Raw genomic sequence first — 17,246 nt, 5'->3', positions numbered from 1 at the left:
TAATAGTGCGATCTTAGTTATATTATTTCTCTTTTGAGCAATTTACAAATATATTTATATATTTTTTTTTAATATACATTCATATATTAAACAAATTCAAAGTTTCAGGTAAGTAATATATTTTTTTTACTGCGAAAAAGTGAAAATGAACCTTTTTTTATATTAACCGTTTCAAATTTAAAATTAAAAAGCATGAAATATCCTTAATAATATGTAACAGTAAATTAACTGTTACACAAACGATTTTGTGCTTAATAATAAAAATATAAACTTAAAATTTTTCATTAATCTCTGTGTGTAATTCTGTCTTAAACTTTACATAGAATTATATTTTTCTTTTTCTTTTGGTCCATCTTTATAATAAAGTACAATAGTCTTATTATTATTTATTGTAGCAGAAAAATAATTTCTTTTTACAAGCCTTTCTTTTAAATAATAATAGTCTGCTTAAGATAACAAATCTTGAATTTTTGTTAAAACCATTTGAACCGTCTCATCTTTCTCCATCGTTCCATCAACAAATATTAGCTCTGTAGATGCATTTTCATCTTGCATTATTGTTGATAGATGTTTTAAATACTCTGGCCAAACAACTGTTTCAAAATATCCTGGAACGTCGGCAGGATCATATGTTCTGATGCACCTACGTTTGAAACACTCATCTTTGTTCAATGTAAGAAAATATTTAAGTTGACATAAATCTGAGATCGGCTTATACCCAAACAATAAGAAACCTTCTAATATTAATATTTGCTTTGACTTCTTTCCAGCATTATTCAAATCATTTGGTATAGAATTTAGCAATTGTTTAATGTCCGAATACATTCTGTCCATATCTAAGCTAGATAAAATCTCCCAATTAATATGATTCAAAGCAGCAATTTTGATGTGCCTTGGATCATTAGGAAGTAAATAATAATTATCTTGATGTATTAAAATAGAACCGCTTAATTTTTTGTGCAGTTCTTTGGCTAACATTGTCTTTCCACTACACGTTACTCCTGAAATTCCAATTATTAACCAGTCTTTGCTATCCATCATTGACACTTAAAATATAACATATGAACTTTACAAAATCCTTTAATGTTAGATTACTATAATGTTTAACTGTCAGATAATTTTATTACACGATAACTAACAAATAATAAATGTATAATAAACTTAATACATCAAATTTTTCTATAATTGCATATGAATACCGTAATAACTGTAATATTAAATAATAATAATTTTTGCTCGTATATTTTTATGTTATATATTGTTATTATACTGAATAATTATCACTCTCAATAATTGATTATTAACATTGCAATCTTTTTTTTTTATTTATTTTTCTTACAAATATACGGTTTTATATGATATAGCGTAAAAATTACTAAACCACCGACAAAACATAGACCACAAACTGCAGGTATTAATAAAGCTAAATGCTGAGGATAAAAAAAAGATTGCAATCTATCGTCATCAATGAAAGGCAAACCGATGATCCATAAAGTATAATAAAAAAATATTATCGAAGTAAATATCAATATATGTTTGCCTCTATTATGGTCGCTGATTGACATTTTATATTTATGTTAGCTTATTTATTACTTCATTCTCAATTGATTTAAATGCAATTGAAATGATAACGTTTTCTGCATACAATCAATTTACAGCACATACAAATCTTAACAACCAAATTTTTATCATAAGGCACATAAAAAGTTCAAGTTTACAAAGTTACCGCAGGCAAGAACATTTGACAGATATTCATAATTAATCTTATAACTTATTCAAATGAACTTAAACACAATTGTTAATATAGAAAAGATAAAAATATATTAATTGTAGCTCTAAGATCTCTTTTCACCATTCTTCTTTTGCAAAATTACATCTACGTGGGATGTATTTTTGAATACTGTAAAAAAGGAAGCAAAACAGAATAAATATACAAGTAAATAATTAAAATTTTGTACACTCAAATATTCATTAATCAAGAACTTGTATTACCAATTACTATTAATTTCAATTTATACGTTCTTGTATATTTTCTGTCATATACACAATTAAAATCGATATTGCAAATATCTTTCAATTTTATATAAATATATACATATATATTTTACCACGTAAATAATACATACATTTGTCCTTCTTTGGGAAATAAAAAATAAATTTATGGACAATTTCTTAACCAAAATAATATTAATCATGCACTTCCCATTTGATTTTCTTTCTTTCTAGATTCGTTGTCTATGACATGTAGTAGTTTGTGAACAGGACCAAAGAATACAAATATATTTATAAATGCATTTCTGAAGGCACACACATTTTTATACACTAAAAATTGAATATAATTATTTACAATTTTAATAAAATATAATTAAACTATATATACTATTAAAGGATATATCATATACAATCATAACTATCAAGGAATATTGTATTCTTTGATAGTATTATACTGTCATCGCGTACCTATGCTCGCCCACTGATGGTCAGGGTACTATCCAAGATAATTTTTGTTACGGGAAAAGTGGACTTGTGAGCTTCTATGTACTTCTGTATTCTTTGGTAGGACATATGTATCCATCTTACGCGAGAACGCGTGCTTAACCGTTTTAGTTAAATTGAGTTGATATGTATATATTAATCGTTACTATTAATTGATAATAAATTTGTAGAAAAGAATTAATGATAACATGTCCAATTCACTTGTTCGGAAAAGTCTCGAATTGTCCGGATACAATGATTTCAAGAAAGGTAAAGTTTTATCATATTTATAGGTTATACATATAAAACTTAATATGAAACACATGGAATTTAAATGCAATTTGTGTTTACAGAAAATAAGAAGAAGAAGAATAAACATGACGGTTACAAAGGAACTTTAGAATTAATTCCTGCTAAGCATAGAATTATTTCTTCCAAAGAGAAAACAGGTAATATGTTGATTATTTTGTGTATTTATTTTATATTGATTTATTTTATTAGGAGGTTTGTAACATTGTCGCCGTTTCTTTGCTTTATATATGCATTTACTTCAATAACAAAATGACTGAATACATTTATTAAAGTATTTGCCCTTGGTAAAACTTTATCCACCTTTCTTTGGGTAGAAGTTGGATTCCAGATTGTGTTTTATTTTATAGAATAGATGATAATTTATATCTAACTTTTAAAACCAAGCCTCCTAATATTTACAATAGCAGCAATTTTTTATTGAACATTTATTATATTTTTGTGTGTAGATATCAACAATATTTTTGGTTGGTCTAAAAAAATTAATATATATGAAGCCAAAAAGCAACTAGAGTCAAAGAAGGATTTAACTGAAGAGAACGTACAGAATCTTTTATTGTTAAGTAGTAATCATTTGGACAAGCATACGGTTGACAAGGTATGGAATATTAAGAAACATTGAAATCATGTAGAAGTGAATGTGTTTAGATGTATATATATATAAAAATATAATAATATAAAATTATATTTATATTTAATGAATATTCTCAATTTTCATGAGTAACTTTAGATGTTATTATCTCATATATTCCAGGTTTTAAACCGAGCTGTTGAGAAACGACATACTAAAAAACTAAAAAAGAAGAAGAAACAAGAAAGTACTGCGTTTACAGAGGAAGATTTTAAGAAATTTGAAAAAGAATATATAGATGAGTAAGATAGGATTTAATCTTTTACATATAAATATGCAGAGAGAAAAATCAATAATTGTTTAAATCATTTATTTAATAAATAATTTACATCTAAGAGGAAGATACTGGAAGCGTTATAAATTTAATATTATCCACATGTGATTTATGTTTTATATTACATTTAATATTAAGAATAAATTCTTTTTTTTTAAGAAAAAATTTGTGTTTTAATATAAACATAAATGTTATTTATATTTAATATTACATTTAATATTAAGAATAAATATGTGTGTGTGTGTAGCACCACGGAAATTGCTGCAGCGCCGTTATTTTTAAATAATTTAATTAAATGTAAAATATTGTAAAAATCTATTTGTGGAATGCCTGAAGCCGTATTTTATATAACTCACTTTGCATGTGTATAAACATTGGCTTAATATTAACGTAAAACAAGAAAACAAGATATATTATTATTTATTATAGTAAAAAGAGAGAGTACAATTATAAATAAGAAAGAAGTAGTAGTTTTATAATTAAGGAGGGAGAGAGAGAGAGAGAGAGAGAGAGTGAGTGAACGAGGGGTGGAAAAGAAAGAGAGGGGGTGGGAGAGAAAGAGAAAGAGGACTTCGTAAAAAGTGGGAAGGAATAAAAAAAAAAGAAAGAGTAAAAAATAACGGTAAAAACTGGTAGGAAGAATGACAAGTATTCTCATTTTTAGTGAATCGTCAACGTCACTACAAACGTCTATTGTATGTCGGACTTAAAATTATTCATCCGCGGTCTATGCTGAGTTGGCACTCTTGATGAAGATAAATGTTACACTCTAATGATGTACATGATGGAACGGTGAATTCAAAGTGTAGCTCAATTATTTTAAATATTTGTATTTAATGAGCTATGAGCGGACAGAAATTTCAATATGACGAAAGCGGAGGGACGTTTTTCTATTTTCTGCTTTCATTTTTGGCACTTCTCTTGATACCCGGAACGTATTATCTATGGCCACGTTGCCCCAAACAAGGTTAGAGTATACATATACCAGTTTGTTTAAAATTTATTAGACTTATGAAGTAATATAATGATACGTTTTATCATACTTTATTTTTCTCCTCGATTACTTTTACTTTAATATAGAACAATAACGTTATTGACAAGATACGCTATGCATGATTGCTAAATTAACAATTATTTCACGCGTTAAATTTAATGATTCAATTTTATTTCCATGAAATATATTTATTGTATCATGTATAGTCTTGATGAATTAACATATTGTTTAAAGCTTATTGACATATTTGTAATTAAATTATGAGAAAGAGACTGTTAAAAATTATATTTTGTTTTTTATATAGATCCGGATAAAGATTCAAAAGAATGTCAGTGCGATGAATGTAAGAAGAAAAAGATCATTTTACAATCGAATGAACCTTGGAAAGAAACTAAGGCATTGTTTACGTAAGTTTTATGTCTCTTTTATAATGAAATTATTTAATGTAAGATAAAAAGTATGTATAAGATATATAATCGATATTATAATAATCTATATATTATTATAGGAAGTTTTTGATTATTTTGGGATGGATTATTCTTATTTTACTTGCTTATAAAGTATCTCAATTTGATTATGAAATGGCAAACTTTGATCCATTTGAAATACTGGGAGTTTCTCCTGTAAGTATAGATAATGTATAAGATACATGTTTAATGTGAGATAATTTAATTATTAATCATATTCTCATTAAGGGTTCATCACAAGGTGAGATTAAAAAGGCATATCGTAAACTTTCATTGATATTACATCCAGATAAGGAAACAGGAAATGAAAAAGCATTTATGAAGTTAACTAAAGGTTGGTATATAAAATGCATTAAAATAAAAAACGATTATCTTTAATTAATGTCGCAATATGTATCATTATAGCATGCATATATTACATATAAGCTTATAATATAGTACATGTTATATTAACAAAATTTAACATAAGATTTAACAAAAATTTTAATATACAAGTTAATATACAATTAAATCTGTTAATATACAATTAGCTTATCAGGCTTTGACGGATGATGAAGCACGAAAAAATTGGGAAAAATATGGAAATCCAGATGGTCCAGGTGCAATGAGCTTTGGAATTGCTTTGCCTTCTTGGATAGTTGAAAAAGAAAATTCAGTTTGGGTTTTAGGTTTATACGCATTGGTTTTTATGGTAGCTTTACCTACAGTTGTTGGAACATGGTGGTATAAAAGTATTCGTTATACAGGAGATCAAGTAATTCTATTTTATATAAAAACTAACTTTATCAGATAAAAATTTGTAATGTAAGCAGTACATGTAGAAAGTACTATATATATTTAACAAAAAATACAATTTTTCAGGTTTTATTGGCTACAACTGAAACATATTACTACTTTTTTATTAAAACTCCATCAATGACTTTAAAGAGAGTTATTATGATTCTTGCTGCGTCCTTTGAGTTCTGTAAGAAACGTAATGCAGAAATAATTGAAAGACATACGGATATTGAAGAAGTTCCTTCGGTAAGGTTTTTATAAACTTAAGGTTTGATTTATATTTTACATACAATATTTTTTATTACTTTCAGCTTATTAAGCAAATAACTAATTTAGGAGAAAAAAATAAAGAAATACCATTATGTCATCTGTATTCAATAAAAGCTAGAGCTTTACTTCATGCACATTTATCACGTATACCATTAAATCCGGAAACATTAGATAAAGATAGACAGTATATTGTAAAGAAATGTCCATATTTAATCCAAGAAATGGTTGCATGTGTTAATCAAGTAATTTTTCTAGCTTATGCAAAACGAGGTATATATTATGTATATACGTATATGTGTCAAATAATTTTAATTCATTTATCCAAAGTTATTTTTATAAAAGTGAATACATTTTTTTCAAGTTCCACGAGTACCCAGTATAAAAACTATAGAAAATTGTATGAAACTGTGTCCAATGATTGTTCAAGCATTCTGGGAATTTAAAAATCCTCTTCTTCAACTTCCACATATTTCCGAAGATAATTTAAAATACTTTCTAGCCAAAAAGGTAATTACTGATATTATTTTAGTGTTTATTTTTTGTAAATGTAATGAAATGTAACAATTGAGTTTTTTTTTATATACTTGGTAGCGCCAAATTAAGAGCCTTCAACAATTTGCACAATTAAAAGGAGAGGAAAGAAGACTGATTCTTAGAAACTTGACCGACAGTCAATATGAAGATGTTATGAAAGTCCTTGGAAATATGCCATACATAGAATTCAAAGTACGATCTGAAGGTAAAACAATCGTTCTCGATAGATAATGATAATATTGTTATTCGATGAAACTAATTAATGTTTTATTGAAATTTCAGTAATTGATGACGAAAATCCAACAGTGTATACTGCTGGTGCAATAGTAACAGTAACAGTATCATTAACACGCAAAGATATGAAACATTTGTTTGGCGATGAGACTGTTAAAGAACAAACTATGATAGATGACATTAAAGTTAGTGGAGAAGCAACAAGCAATGAAGGTTTAGAAGAACAAAGTCAGTCTGTGAAGAAACCTGCATGGCTTAGACAAAAGAAGGGTCAAAAGAAACCTCATAAAAAAGGTACCAATAAGAAAACAGCCACTGTAAAAAATATACAAGCTCAAGGACAGACAACACAGCAGAGTAATAATAATACACAGCAAAGTAATACACCAAACACAAAAAAGAAAGAAGACAAAATAGAAAAAGAGTCTTCCAAAGAAAAATCTGATGTTAGTGACAGTGAAGCTGATAGCGACAGAAGTGATGATGAAGACAGTAATGATAAGAAAGATATAGGTATTGATGATGATGATACAGAGTGGGAAAGGTAATGACTTATATTATAATAAATCATGTAAATACTTAATTCAAAAATTCTAACACTGTTATGAAATTATTTTCACTTATAAATATAAACATATGTTTCATATTATTAATTGTTTATAGATTTCAACAAAGAATTTCAAAAAGAGAAAGAGTTTTAGAAGGAAGAAGTAATTTATCACACGAAGTACATTGTCCACTTTTTCCTGATGTTAAACAAGAATACTGGTGGGTTTATATCTGTGATCGTAAAAGTCAGACTTTACTGACAACTCCAGTACACGTAACATCTTTAGCACAATCGGAGGAGGTACAATTGCGTTTTACAGCACCACGTTGGCCGGGATTATACACATTTACCGTATGCTTACGTAGTGATTCATATCTTGGGTTTGATCAAGCACAAGATATTAAGGTACGTTATATTGAATAAATTAATTTTTGTAATCGATCCATCCAATTATATTAAATTAATATACTTTAAAGCTGGATGTAAAAGAAGCTCCCGAAATACCAACAGAGCATCCTCAATGGGATATTTCAGATGAAGAAACTGCAGAGGATGTGGATGCAGCTGATGAACATTCCGAGTTCACAACTGATGAAGACATCAGTGATAATGAGTAATGTCTTTTTATCTTATGTGATCGGATGAGTGGATATTCTAAAAATCCTCACTTCTTCTCTTTTTTTACTGGTTAAGTTAATGTACATTTGTCTTTTATACATGGAATTGCATAATCGTTGATGTATGTGGACAATCTAGGAACTAGTATGGTGTGTAATATTTCTCAATTACGAGAAAGTAATAGCAAATAAAGAACATGATATTTATTTTAAGATTGTTGTTTAATCTTTAATGTTTTAATCGTATATACAATTATGTATTTTATAATTATATTAGTAATTTTATTTTCATATAATAATTATTATATTAGGTAAACTCTTACGTTTTGGAAATCGTATTCTTTAAACTATATATATAAAAGATTTATTGTGTACATTATAAAAAAATATGCATTGTATATAATTTTTAATGGCAACAATAACATAATAATATACATATATATAAGGATATAATATATANTATATATTATATTTCTTTTCTATTTCAGTAATACTAACTAATCTTTTTTATCTAAGTTAGAAAGGATAAATAAATTTGTAAGGATTTATACATTTTTGGTAGAACTGCCAAAGAAGTAAATATAAAATAGATTATATGCCATTTGGTTCAATAGATTTTATGCAATTTAATTCAGACGAACGTCCCGGCCATGAGACAGTTAACTAACTCATCCTGTATATATAATTTATAATTCATAATTTATCTTTGATTTTATGAATCAAGACTTACTATCTCTTGATATATTTTTTCTATTTCTGTAATAAGATTGTCCATCCTATATAATAAACATAATTTATAAAAATATTGCAAAAAATAAATATTAATTAAAAATAATGTAAAATAAACTCACGTATGTCGCACTATTAAATTTTCATATATTAAATTGTCATGACAATCTATAGACTTATTACACTCAGATGGTAATTCCCTATCTGAATCTTCCTTTATTATAGCATGCAAGTCGTCTTGATATTTTTTTGTCATGACTATTACAGAATTGAATGAACCTTCTAATTTCAAAAGTTCATATTTCAAATTATTTATTTGGCTGTAAAAGGATTTTTAATGTATAAATTATATATATATAATACAAATTATGACTACGAGATTCGATAAAAGAAGAAAAATAGTTACAATAATAAATGTTTCTAAATAGACATAATACCTGACAAGTTGAACGATTTTGTTTTCATCAAATTGTGTTTTTCGTAATCTCATAAATTCAAAAAGTACCTTAACCATTTTTATTGGTGTCTCAGAACGATTAAAAGCCTTTTTAAAAGTCTCATATATATTTAAGGCTTTGTCATATCTATACAAAAATGTAATAAAAATATTTCATATGGCATTAAAATGAACATATAATTTTACTTACGTTTCATTTAAAACTTCTATTGAAATGTTTAGGATAATGCTTTTTAATACATTACTATCTTCGTTTAAATTGGTAAATTTTAACCGTATTTGATTAGCAGCAGTTAATAATTTGTTCACCTTTTTAGAATTCTCTTCTAAAGCTTCAATTTTGTCTCTTTTTGTTTTTTGATCGATATGAAGAGTTTGAAAAGAATTCACTTCTGTAGCTAATAAATTTGTACTTTGTAATGTATTTTTTATGCATGTTTCAAACTTAACAAGTCTAGCATTTATTATGTCTCTGAAATATCATAAATAAATATCATATTATTATAAGACTATTGCATTGCATACATTTCTATAGACATTTAACAATTGTTAGATAAAGATTAAAAAGATAAGAATGAACTTACATTTCTATAGACAAAGAAAAAATATATAACTTGAAAAGTTGCAATTCCTGCTTCATCATGAATATGGTCACACGATAATAATCATTTATTACTTCAAAACCTAGCTTACTTTTTGATTGCTCTATCATTTTTTGTGCTAGGAAAGGTATATTTAGTGCAGGTATATCGTTTATTAATATATTTTCAGTTTGCAGAACAAATAACATTGAATTCTAAATTAATAAAATTATTTTTAAATAATATCTCGTATATTACTATATATGTTATATTAATACGTACGTCAATTTGTGCAAGAACTGGTACGTCATCGCAGAGGATATTCCCATAATAATCAGTTAATATTTGTTGATTAATTGAAATATTTACATCTTTTTCTATAATTAATTGCAATTTTGAAAGAGTGGTGTTGTTATCAATTATATATGTAAAAATTTTATATAAGTACATAGAATACACATATAAAATCTGTAAAAAATAGAAACAAAATCATTTGAAGAAAATTTAATTCTATTACTGGCATTTATATAAAATTAAAAAATGAAACCAAAAATAAAATAAAAGAAAAATTTCACATTTTTAATTGTTGCTTACTTAAAAATACCTTCTGCGATAGAACTGGTTCAAGTAATTTAAAGACTTCTAATTGAGGTATCCCGTTTACATCTAATTGTTTACCCCGTTTCTTAGGATCCCATTGAAGGACAATTTTAAACCATTTTACCATAGAAGACCTGATATAACTATTAAATAAAAGAAAAGAAATCATAATAAAAGTTAAATTTAATTCATTTATATATAATTAACTTGTCTTATAACGTGTTTACCTGGATAGATCTATTGGATCCTCTATATCTTGTCTAAATAATACTTTTCCATCGCATTCATAAGCACATATATCATCAATGGATTTATTTTTAATAATTTGCATCCTACATAAGTTAGTAATATAACACATTTATAAATTTTTTGTAGTTATTTTGTAGGGATACTTACCACTCCACTGTATGCGGCATACTAGGTAAAAATGGCCTTTTTCCAGTTATTATTTCATAAAAAAGTATTCCTAAGCTCCAATAATCAACAGAACAACTGTATCTTTCATTACAAAGAAGTTCTGGTGCTACATAATTCAATGTGCCTACTATAGACGCAGATATACTGGCTTCTCCAATTTCTTTAGCATATCCCAAGTCTATTAATTTATATAAAACCTACAATATATATATATATTATAAATATTGTGGGGGAAGATTCTAACAAATTCTCTTCTACAAGATTAAATAAATAATACACTCTCTCTTACTGTGTTATTTACAGCTTGTAAAACTACATTTTCTGGTTTCAAATCACGATGAGTAATATTATGCAAGTGTAAATACTTTACAGCAGATAAAATGTCGCTTATTATTTTTAATGTATCCATTTCTTTAATACCGCAGCAATTTTCTCCTTTATTCAGGACCTGGCAAAAATGAAAAAGTAAAGGATCCAACAGTAATAATTAACCTTAAAGTATCGCATAGGCAAGCATAGATATAATAAAATATATACTTTTCTAAGGTCACCCATTGTACAATACTCCATACATAATGCAGGCATGTTTTTATCTTCATCTAGTTTAAATGGAACATGCATTGTTTTTACAATATTAGGATGTATTAGACGTTTCATTATTTCAACTTCTCTGGCCCATCGAGTTTTCTGTATTGCTGTTAATTGTGTATCGTCCCATTTGCATTGTTTTATTGCTAACAAAAAATTATTACTACAAATTAATAAATTATAATTTTATATACTAATTAATTAATTTAAACAAAGTGCTTGATCCAACTTTTACTATTTATTTAATTTACCTAGTTTTCGACCAGTTTCTTTCTGAACCCATAATTTTACAATACCAAAACCTCCGGTCCCTAAGACTCGTTCACAATTCCAAATTAAGGGTTTAACAGGTTCACTTGTCATTTTTATATTGGTTTCGTAATGAGCAAAACATATGTATACATATATATGTATTTATATATATTTTCACAATCAGATCCAGATGTCTGTATATTGTGCACTTTAAAGAATGTTATCTATACTTTTTTTAATAGAACGAAGTACTACACTTACAAATTTTTCTTATATTTTCCTTTCTTTTATTTTTAATCATATTTTGATTTAGTTAGCTTATATAGTAAAAAATTAATACTAAAGTAGCACATAAAAAGGCATTTAACGAAATCATATTACGATTGGGATACAACTATATATAGTAACCTTTTAAATATTACCACGGAAAAAAACAACCAATAAAGTTCTAGCGGAAGTAAGATTCTTTTTTGTTCGGAAATTAAGTTCTTTAGTTAGTTAAGTTCGACGCGTTAATCTTAATGCGTGTTACTGGTGATTAAACTTTCTTTATCTTTGTCAAAATGTACATATAGATAACTTTTAGTGTACATTTTTAAAGTGCAGTGAATACAAATTTGAATCTCTATTTTCAGTGTCTATTTACTGTTGGTAATGTTCGCGGAAATAGTTTGGTTCGATGGATGGTATTCGATAGATGATGCTTGATGGTGATGCTCGATGGAGGTGCCTGATGGAGGTAAAACAGGGTATGTAAGCAAATTCAGTTCTATCTTAAGAGGTGGCATTATAGTATTAAAGAAAAGTTTTCATTATAAAAATTACGAACTCATAAAGCAAAATGCTTATAAAGCATCCAATATATTTACTAATATGTATATTAAAAAAAGAAGGAATTCCATTTATTGATTTATACAATTTCATTTTATTTGTATCTCTCCAATTAACAGAGAAATGTAATTATTTTATTATTTATTTAATATATTTTTAACTCTTTCTGCGTTCAACATTAATCGTAATTTCCTCTCTGTTAATTTAGATTTTAATTGCAATTGTTTGTCCGTTTAGGAGCACAAATGTTTTCCCTTTGTATTTTTAACTTTAATGTTCTCCAAATCATCGTTTATTTATTTGGAAAATCAAAATTGTTTAACGCAAATATGAGAGATAAAAATATATTAAAGAAGGAATCGCATGCATCTATGATATATGTATTTCTGTTTTTTGTTGTAGTATTATTCGTTTGTGCTGTCGTTCTTGGAAGGAAAACTCGGTCGTCCAACGAAAATCATAGTAATGAACGAGGAATGGTTTTGTTGCTTGCAAATTTCTAATTGTTTCCTGCCGTGAGAGAAGCAGGTGGAATAACTAACGACCAATTTCCTTTTCGGCAGGAAAGTCATCCCTCGTGTACGATCGATCCGATTATCGCCCCAAAGCGAACATATTGCGTTTCCTGATGAATTTCAGAAATTGCTGCCGGTACTCTACGTGCTTCATTTTCTTTTACGTCTATATAGATATTTTTCCCTTTTTCCAAATATTCCTAGCAATTTTCTTTGCTTTTTTACATTTTTACCAATTTTTAAGACATTTTTAATTGTACCTATTGTACGTATACACTTTTAGCTTTAAAATTGCAATAGCTTTAGGAAAAAGAAACGCGATCTTTTGATTTATCGTCCACAAATCACGCGGAGCAAAGAAAACGCTTAATTTTTATTGGCCGCAGTTACTTGTAATACATCATTCGATGTTCGCCACCCTTGCGCGTTTCTTTCTTTCTTTCTTTCTTTCTCTTTTCTCTTCTCTTCTCTTCTCTTCTTTTGCTTTCTCCTCGGGCCATTGGTTCCCGCGTACACTGCTGAATTCAATTCCGGATTCTAGAGCCCAGCCGATAATTCCTGTTCTTCCACGAAAATGGATATGTTGAATTCCCGTGTAAAAATTTCTTTCTCAACGTGTGCCGAAAATAAAATAAAAGTTGTACAAAAAATAGAATATAAAGAAAGAATAATAGAGAGAGAGAGAGAGAGAGAGAGAGAGAGAGAGAGAGTATTAATTTGTAATAGAAGATTTCGATAAAAGTTATTGTAATATACTACAAAGTGAATTATTTCAACGATGCGTTTATATTTGCTTCGAGAATAGGAATTTAAACTATCGTTCATCGAGCACACGATTACGTTATTCATTCGCAAATGAACGATTCATAGTGTGCTCTAACGGTTCCGGTTGCACGCTTCGGACAAAATAATCGAGGAAATCGTTTCCATTTTAGAAACGGGTAGGATCGTTTTGTTATGCAGAAAAGTCGGTAATAATTAATTAGCAATTACGATCGTGGGTAGTCAAAGCTCATTGGTGCATAGAATTGCATTACACGTTGTTTGAACACAACGCGAGGTGCTTCGTACCGAAACACCCAGTTTATGCTTCGAAATAGCTTATTATCTCATTGTCCGGGGTGAAATGCATTTTTAACGTGGTTCAAATCGAACCTTTGGACCAACACTAGCTGTGAATATACATAATATAATAAATATAATAAACATATTATATAGAAATAATATCCTGCAGATTATTCGTATAAGCGTCGTCGTCGTCATCGTCGTCATCGTCGTCGGAGAATCGTCCTCATCGTTGGATCGATTAATTAACTGATTTATTATTGGCACGTATTATTAAATGAAATAATCTTCATGCACGTTCCTTCGAAATTTCGTTACGGTTTACGATAAAAATAAAAAATAATAAACACAGCGCTAAATAAACACATGATTTATTCGCAGAGAAACGTTCGAAGAGGAGAATATCGTGTATTCCTTTCGGCATTTTCCATTTGGTGAGATAAAATATACTACGTGTCCCTCTACCTTTATATCGGCTTTACCAACGGTATATGGAAAAATTATAGAATCTCAGCTCGACCATTATTGCTATCCCGTGCACGTTGCACTTAACGCCATCCTATGCATCGAAAACATATTCCGAAAGATTCTAGAATAGCAACTTATTCCTTTTCTCCAAGAGAGGGAGAGAAGATGCAATTGAATTTCCAAACTAGTATCTCAAGTTTTCGCGAAAATTGTGAACTATTTCCTTTCTTTTCTTTCGTTCTCGCGAACGAGCTGAGAGAAAACAAAAGGAAAAAAAGAAAAAAAATAAGAAAATGTCTAAATTCGTTAACCTCCTTTTCATCTATTTTTTTCTTTTTTACCTCTTTACTTTGAAGCAAAGGGACTCGGACTTTTCTATCGTTTCTTCGTTCCTTTCTTTATTTCTTTCTTCTTCTTTTTCTTCTTCTTCTTCTTCTTCTTTTCGCTGTTATCTTTCGGCTAAGAAAGCTTTCTCGCGCGAACGGCAAAAAGGAACGCGGCTAATCTCTGCGGCACCCCGGTGAGAATACGTTCGCTAAAGAATTCATGCGTCGCAGAGTTAATCCGCGGCGTTTCCAAGTAGTAGACTCAATTTAAAGTCAGCTGGCGTAGGGAAAGCTCATAAATACGTGGCGGGGGCTACCGAGTATATTCTATGCGTGTGCGTGGGTGTATACGTGTGGGGGAGTGTTATCGTTGTCTTTCTCTTTTCCATTATGCATCTTTATACAGACACACGCGCGCACATTCACGCACACATATATTAAACATATATATCTCCCTAACTTGTACGATACTTGGAGGCAAGTAACGTAACGACAGCCTTGGGAACTTTCAATCCACCGGTACAGGTTCGCACGACTCTCTCAGGTTACCAACGCGTTTGCTTTTATTTTTTCTTTCTTTTTACTTTATTTTTCGCTTTATCACTTACCACCTAACGCTGATTATCGTACTATAGAGTACGATAAATATTAATCGAAAAATAAATTTCCCCTGGAACCGATTTGTGGCACACGCGTACGCAGACTTCAATCATTTCAAAGGTAACGAATGAATTTGTCATAGATCTACAATAATCGTTAAATTACTCGTATAGTTGTAGGAAAATATTTAGGATTTAAGTAAGACACTTTCATTGTACGGATTAAATATTTTACGGAACATAGTTTACCTGTGTTGTTCGAATTCGTTTTAAAACAAAGATGATATTCTTCCTCGACATAAGTTTTCTACGTTTTTCGTTGGAGAATCCAAAGAATTTCGTTGCGAGTATGGGAGAATTTGGGATGGTTGGTTGGTTAGAACATAGCCACGAAATGGTGGATGTGTAAAAGATTGATACGTAGGTCGGTGATGTTTTACGGTGTTCCCAATGCAATCCGTCCTTTATATCAATTTCATTTCCTTAAAAGTATTTTTATCGACGAGACAGGCTGCGCGAATTCTTAGACGATTGCAAAGCGCCATCCGTAAAACCGGATACGACTTTCAACGGGATAGGTGGTGCCCAACGGGCCGTTTTAATGTCGCGTCGTTTCCATGATAGACAACGTTTTACTTAAACTCTACTTACTAGGCAACGTAAGGAAAAAGAAAGAAACAAAGTCAAAGGTAGAGATAGAAATTGTTGGCAATCTTCTTTATCCCTTAAAAGCGCTATAAAGCTGATTACACGATAGTACTAGAATAAAAAAAAAAAAGAAAAACTGGAAAAAACAGCAGCCCAGGCTGCAAGTATTTCTTTCCATGAAAGAATGGTGTAGCAGTAGTCGAGAAAAAAAAATAGGACTAATTTAATTCGGTATTACAATAAATTCACAATAAACGTCGATCCTTTTAAATCCAATTACCAGTATCGAAAGATAGAAAAAGAGGAGGAAGGCAATCTAAAGAAGAGTGCGCGTTTACAAGGAAAAAGTCGAGTAAAAGACCGCGAAATAAGATGAGGTCGTTTGGGAATCGAGTTGGACGATGGAAGAAGAATAGGGGATGGAGGGTTGGTACTACTTTTGAATAGCGATTGGCGATAGATTATGAACGTACGGGCAAATGCATACTACTCGACGGTGTAGAATACAGTAAATCCGTTAGATTCGTAATTCTCTAGACAACACGAGCAATCAAATTCTGGGGACACGATTGCTAACACGTGTGAGTATATTAGTACTATCCCTACCACCGTTCTCCCACCGATTCTCTTCATCCCTTCATCCCTTCTCTCCCACTACCCCAATGTTCCTCCCCTCTTCTCCTATCCGTTCAAAATACATGTGGCATGTATCTGCATACCTACCTCGCCAATTACCATGCCCAGTATCTATCTGTACACCAGGCACACCGATGCCCAACATTTCATGCAACGCGGATCATATAGGCCCATAACTGCGGGCAAGCTCGTTAAATTATACAACGAAGATCTATCCTGACGAATTACACGATCATTTGTAGTCCTTTGTCGCGATATAGGGAAATGTATATTCCCTAGGGATATAGAAACTCCGATTAAATTCGTAGGGACATTTTGTCTAAAGTATGTTTGCCAAAAGAAATATTGTATTAGGTTGTTCGAAATGTAATTTACTTTTGAAAATAAAATATTGTATGACGA

General features: G+C 29.4%; 4 protein-coding genes across 4 annotated transcripts; 2 read left to right on the top strand and 2 right to left on the bottom strand.

Moving 5' to 3' along the window:
* Positions 1 to 306: 306 nt before the first annotated feature.
* On the bottom strand, positions 307 to 2,143 carry LOC106785471 (nicotinamide riboside kinase 1). The gene is made up of 2 exons (XM_014745985.1): positions 2,127 to 2,143; positions 307 to 1,900 (listed from the first exon to the last, which is right to left on the bottom strand). Exon 2 carries the CDS (start codon positions 1,039 to 1,041, stop codon positions 448 to 450), a length of 594 nt encoding a protein of 197 aa, XP_014601471.1. The 5' UTR covers positions 1,042 to 1,900; positions 2,127 to 2,143; the 3' UTR covers positions 307 to 447.
* A 235-nt stretch (positions 2,144 to 2,378) lies between these two features.
* On the top strand, positions 2,379 to 3,854 carry LOC106785472 (active regulator of SIRT1-like). Its single transcript, XM_014745986.1, has 5 exons — positions 2,379 to 2,556; positions 2,667 to 2,745; positions 2,829 to 2,924; positions 3,234 to 3,382; positions 3,539 to 3,854. Exons 2-5 carry the CDS (start codon positions 2,685 to 2,687, stop codon positions 3,659 to 3,661), a joined length of 429 nt encoding a protein of 142 aa, XP_014601472.1. The 5' UTR covers positions 2,379 to 2,556; positions 2,667 to 2,684; the 3' UTR covers positions 3,662 to 3,854.
* A 427-nt stretch (positions 3,855 to 4,281) lies between these two features.
* LOC106785492 (translocation protein SEC63 homolog) lies at positions 4,282 to 8,349 on the top strand. The gene is made up of 12 exons (XM_014746029.1): positions 4,282 to 4,656; positions 4,988 to 5,090; positions 5,192 to 5,306; positions 5,379 to 5,484; positions 5,681 to 5,904; positions 6,012 to 6,173; positions 6,239 to 6,467; positions 6,559 to 6,704; positions 6,789 to 6,936; positions 7,014 to 7,509; positions 7,629 to 7,920; positions 7,992 to 8,349. Exons 1-12 carry the CDS (start codon positions 4,533 to 4,535, stop codon positions 8,130 to 8,132), a joined length of 2,286 nt encoding a protein of 761 aa, XP_014601515.1. The 5' UTR covers positions 4,282 to 4,532; the 3' UTR covers positions 8,133 to 8,349.
* A 318-nt stretch (positions 8,350 to 8,667) lies between these two features.
* On the bottom strand, positions 8,668 to 12,370 carry LOC106785497 (inhibitor of nuclear factor kappa-B kinase subunit alpha-like). The gene is made up of 12 exons (XM_014746046.1): positions 11,756 to 12,370; positions 11,454 to 11,650; positions 11,206 to 11,364; positions 10,896 to 11,113; positions 10,727 to 10,831; positions 10,504 to 10,642; positions 10,182 to 10,367; positions 9,903 to 10,114; positions 9,509 to 9,790; positions 9,299 to 9,445; positions 8,984 to 9,181; positions 8,668 to 8,908 (listed from the first exon to the last, which is right to left on the bottom strand). The coding sequence occupies exons 1-12, from the start codon at positions 11,865 to 11,867 to the stop codon at positions 8,845 to 8,847; spliced, it is 2,019 nt and encodes a 672-aa protein (XP_014601532.1). The 5' UTR covers positions 11,868 to 12,370; the 3' UTR covers positions 8,668 to 8,844.
* Positions 12,371 to 17,246: the final 4,876 nt, after the last annotated feature.

This window comes from Polistes canadensis, unplaced genomic scaffold, assembly GCF_001313835.1.
Source record: "Polistes canadensis isolate GaletaPanama2010 unplaced genomic scaffold, ASM131383v1 scaffold_51, whole genome shotgun sequence".
NCBI lineage: Eukaryota > Metazoa > Arthropoda > Insecta > Hymenoptera > Vespidae > Polistes > Polistes canadensis.
The sequence above is the reverse complement of the archived record's forward strand: the minus strand, read 5'-3'. Positions and strand labels throughout refer to the sequence as shown.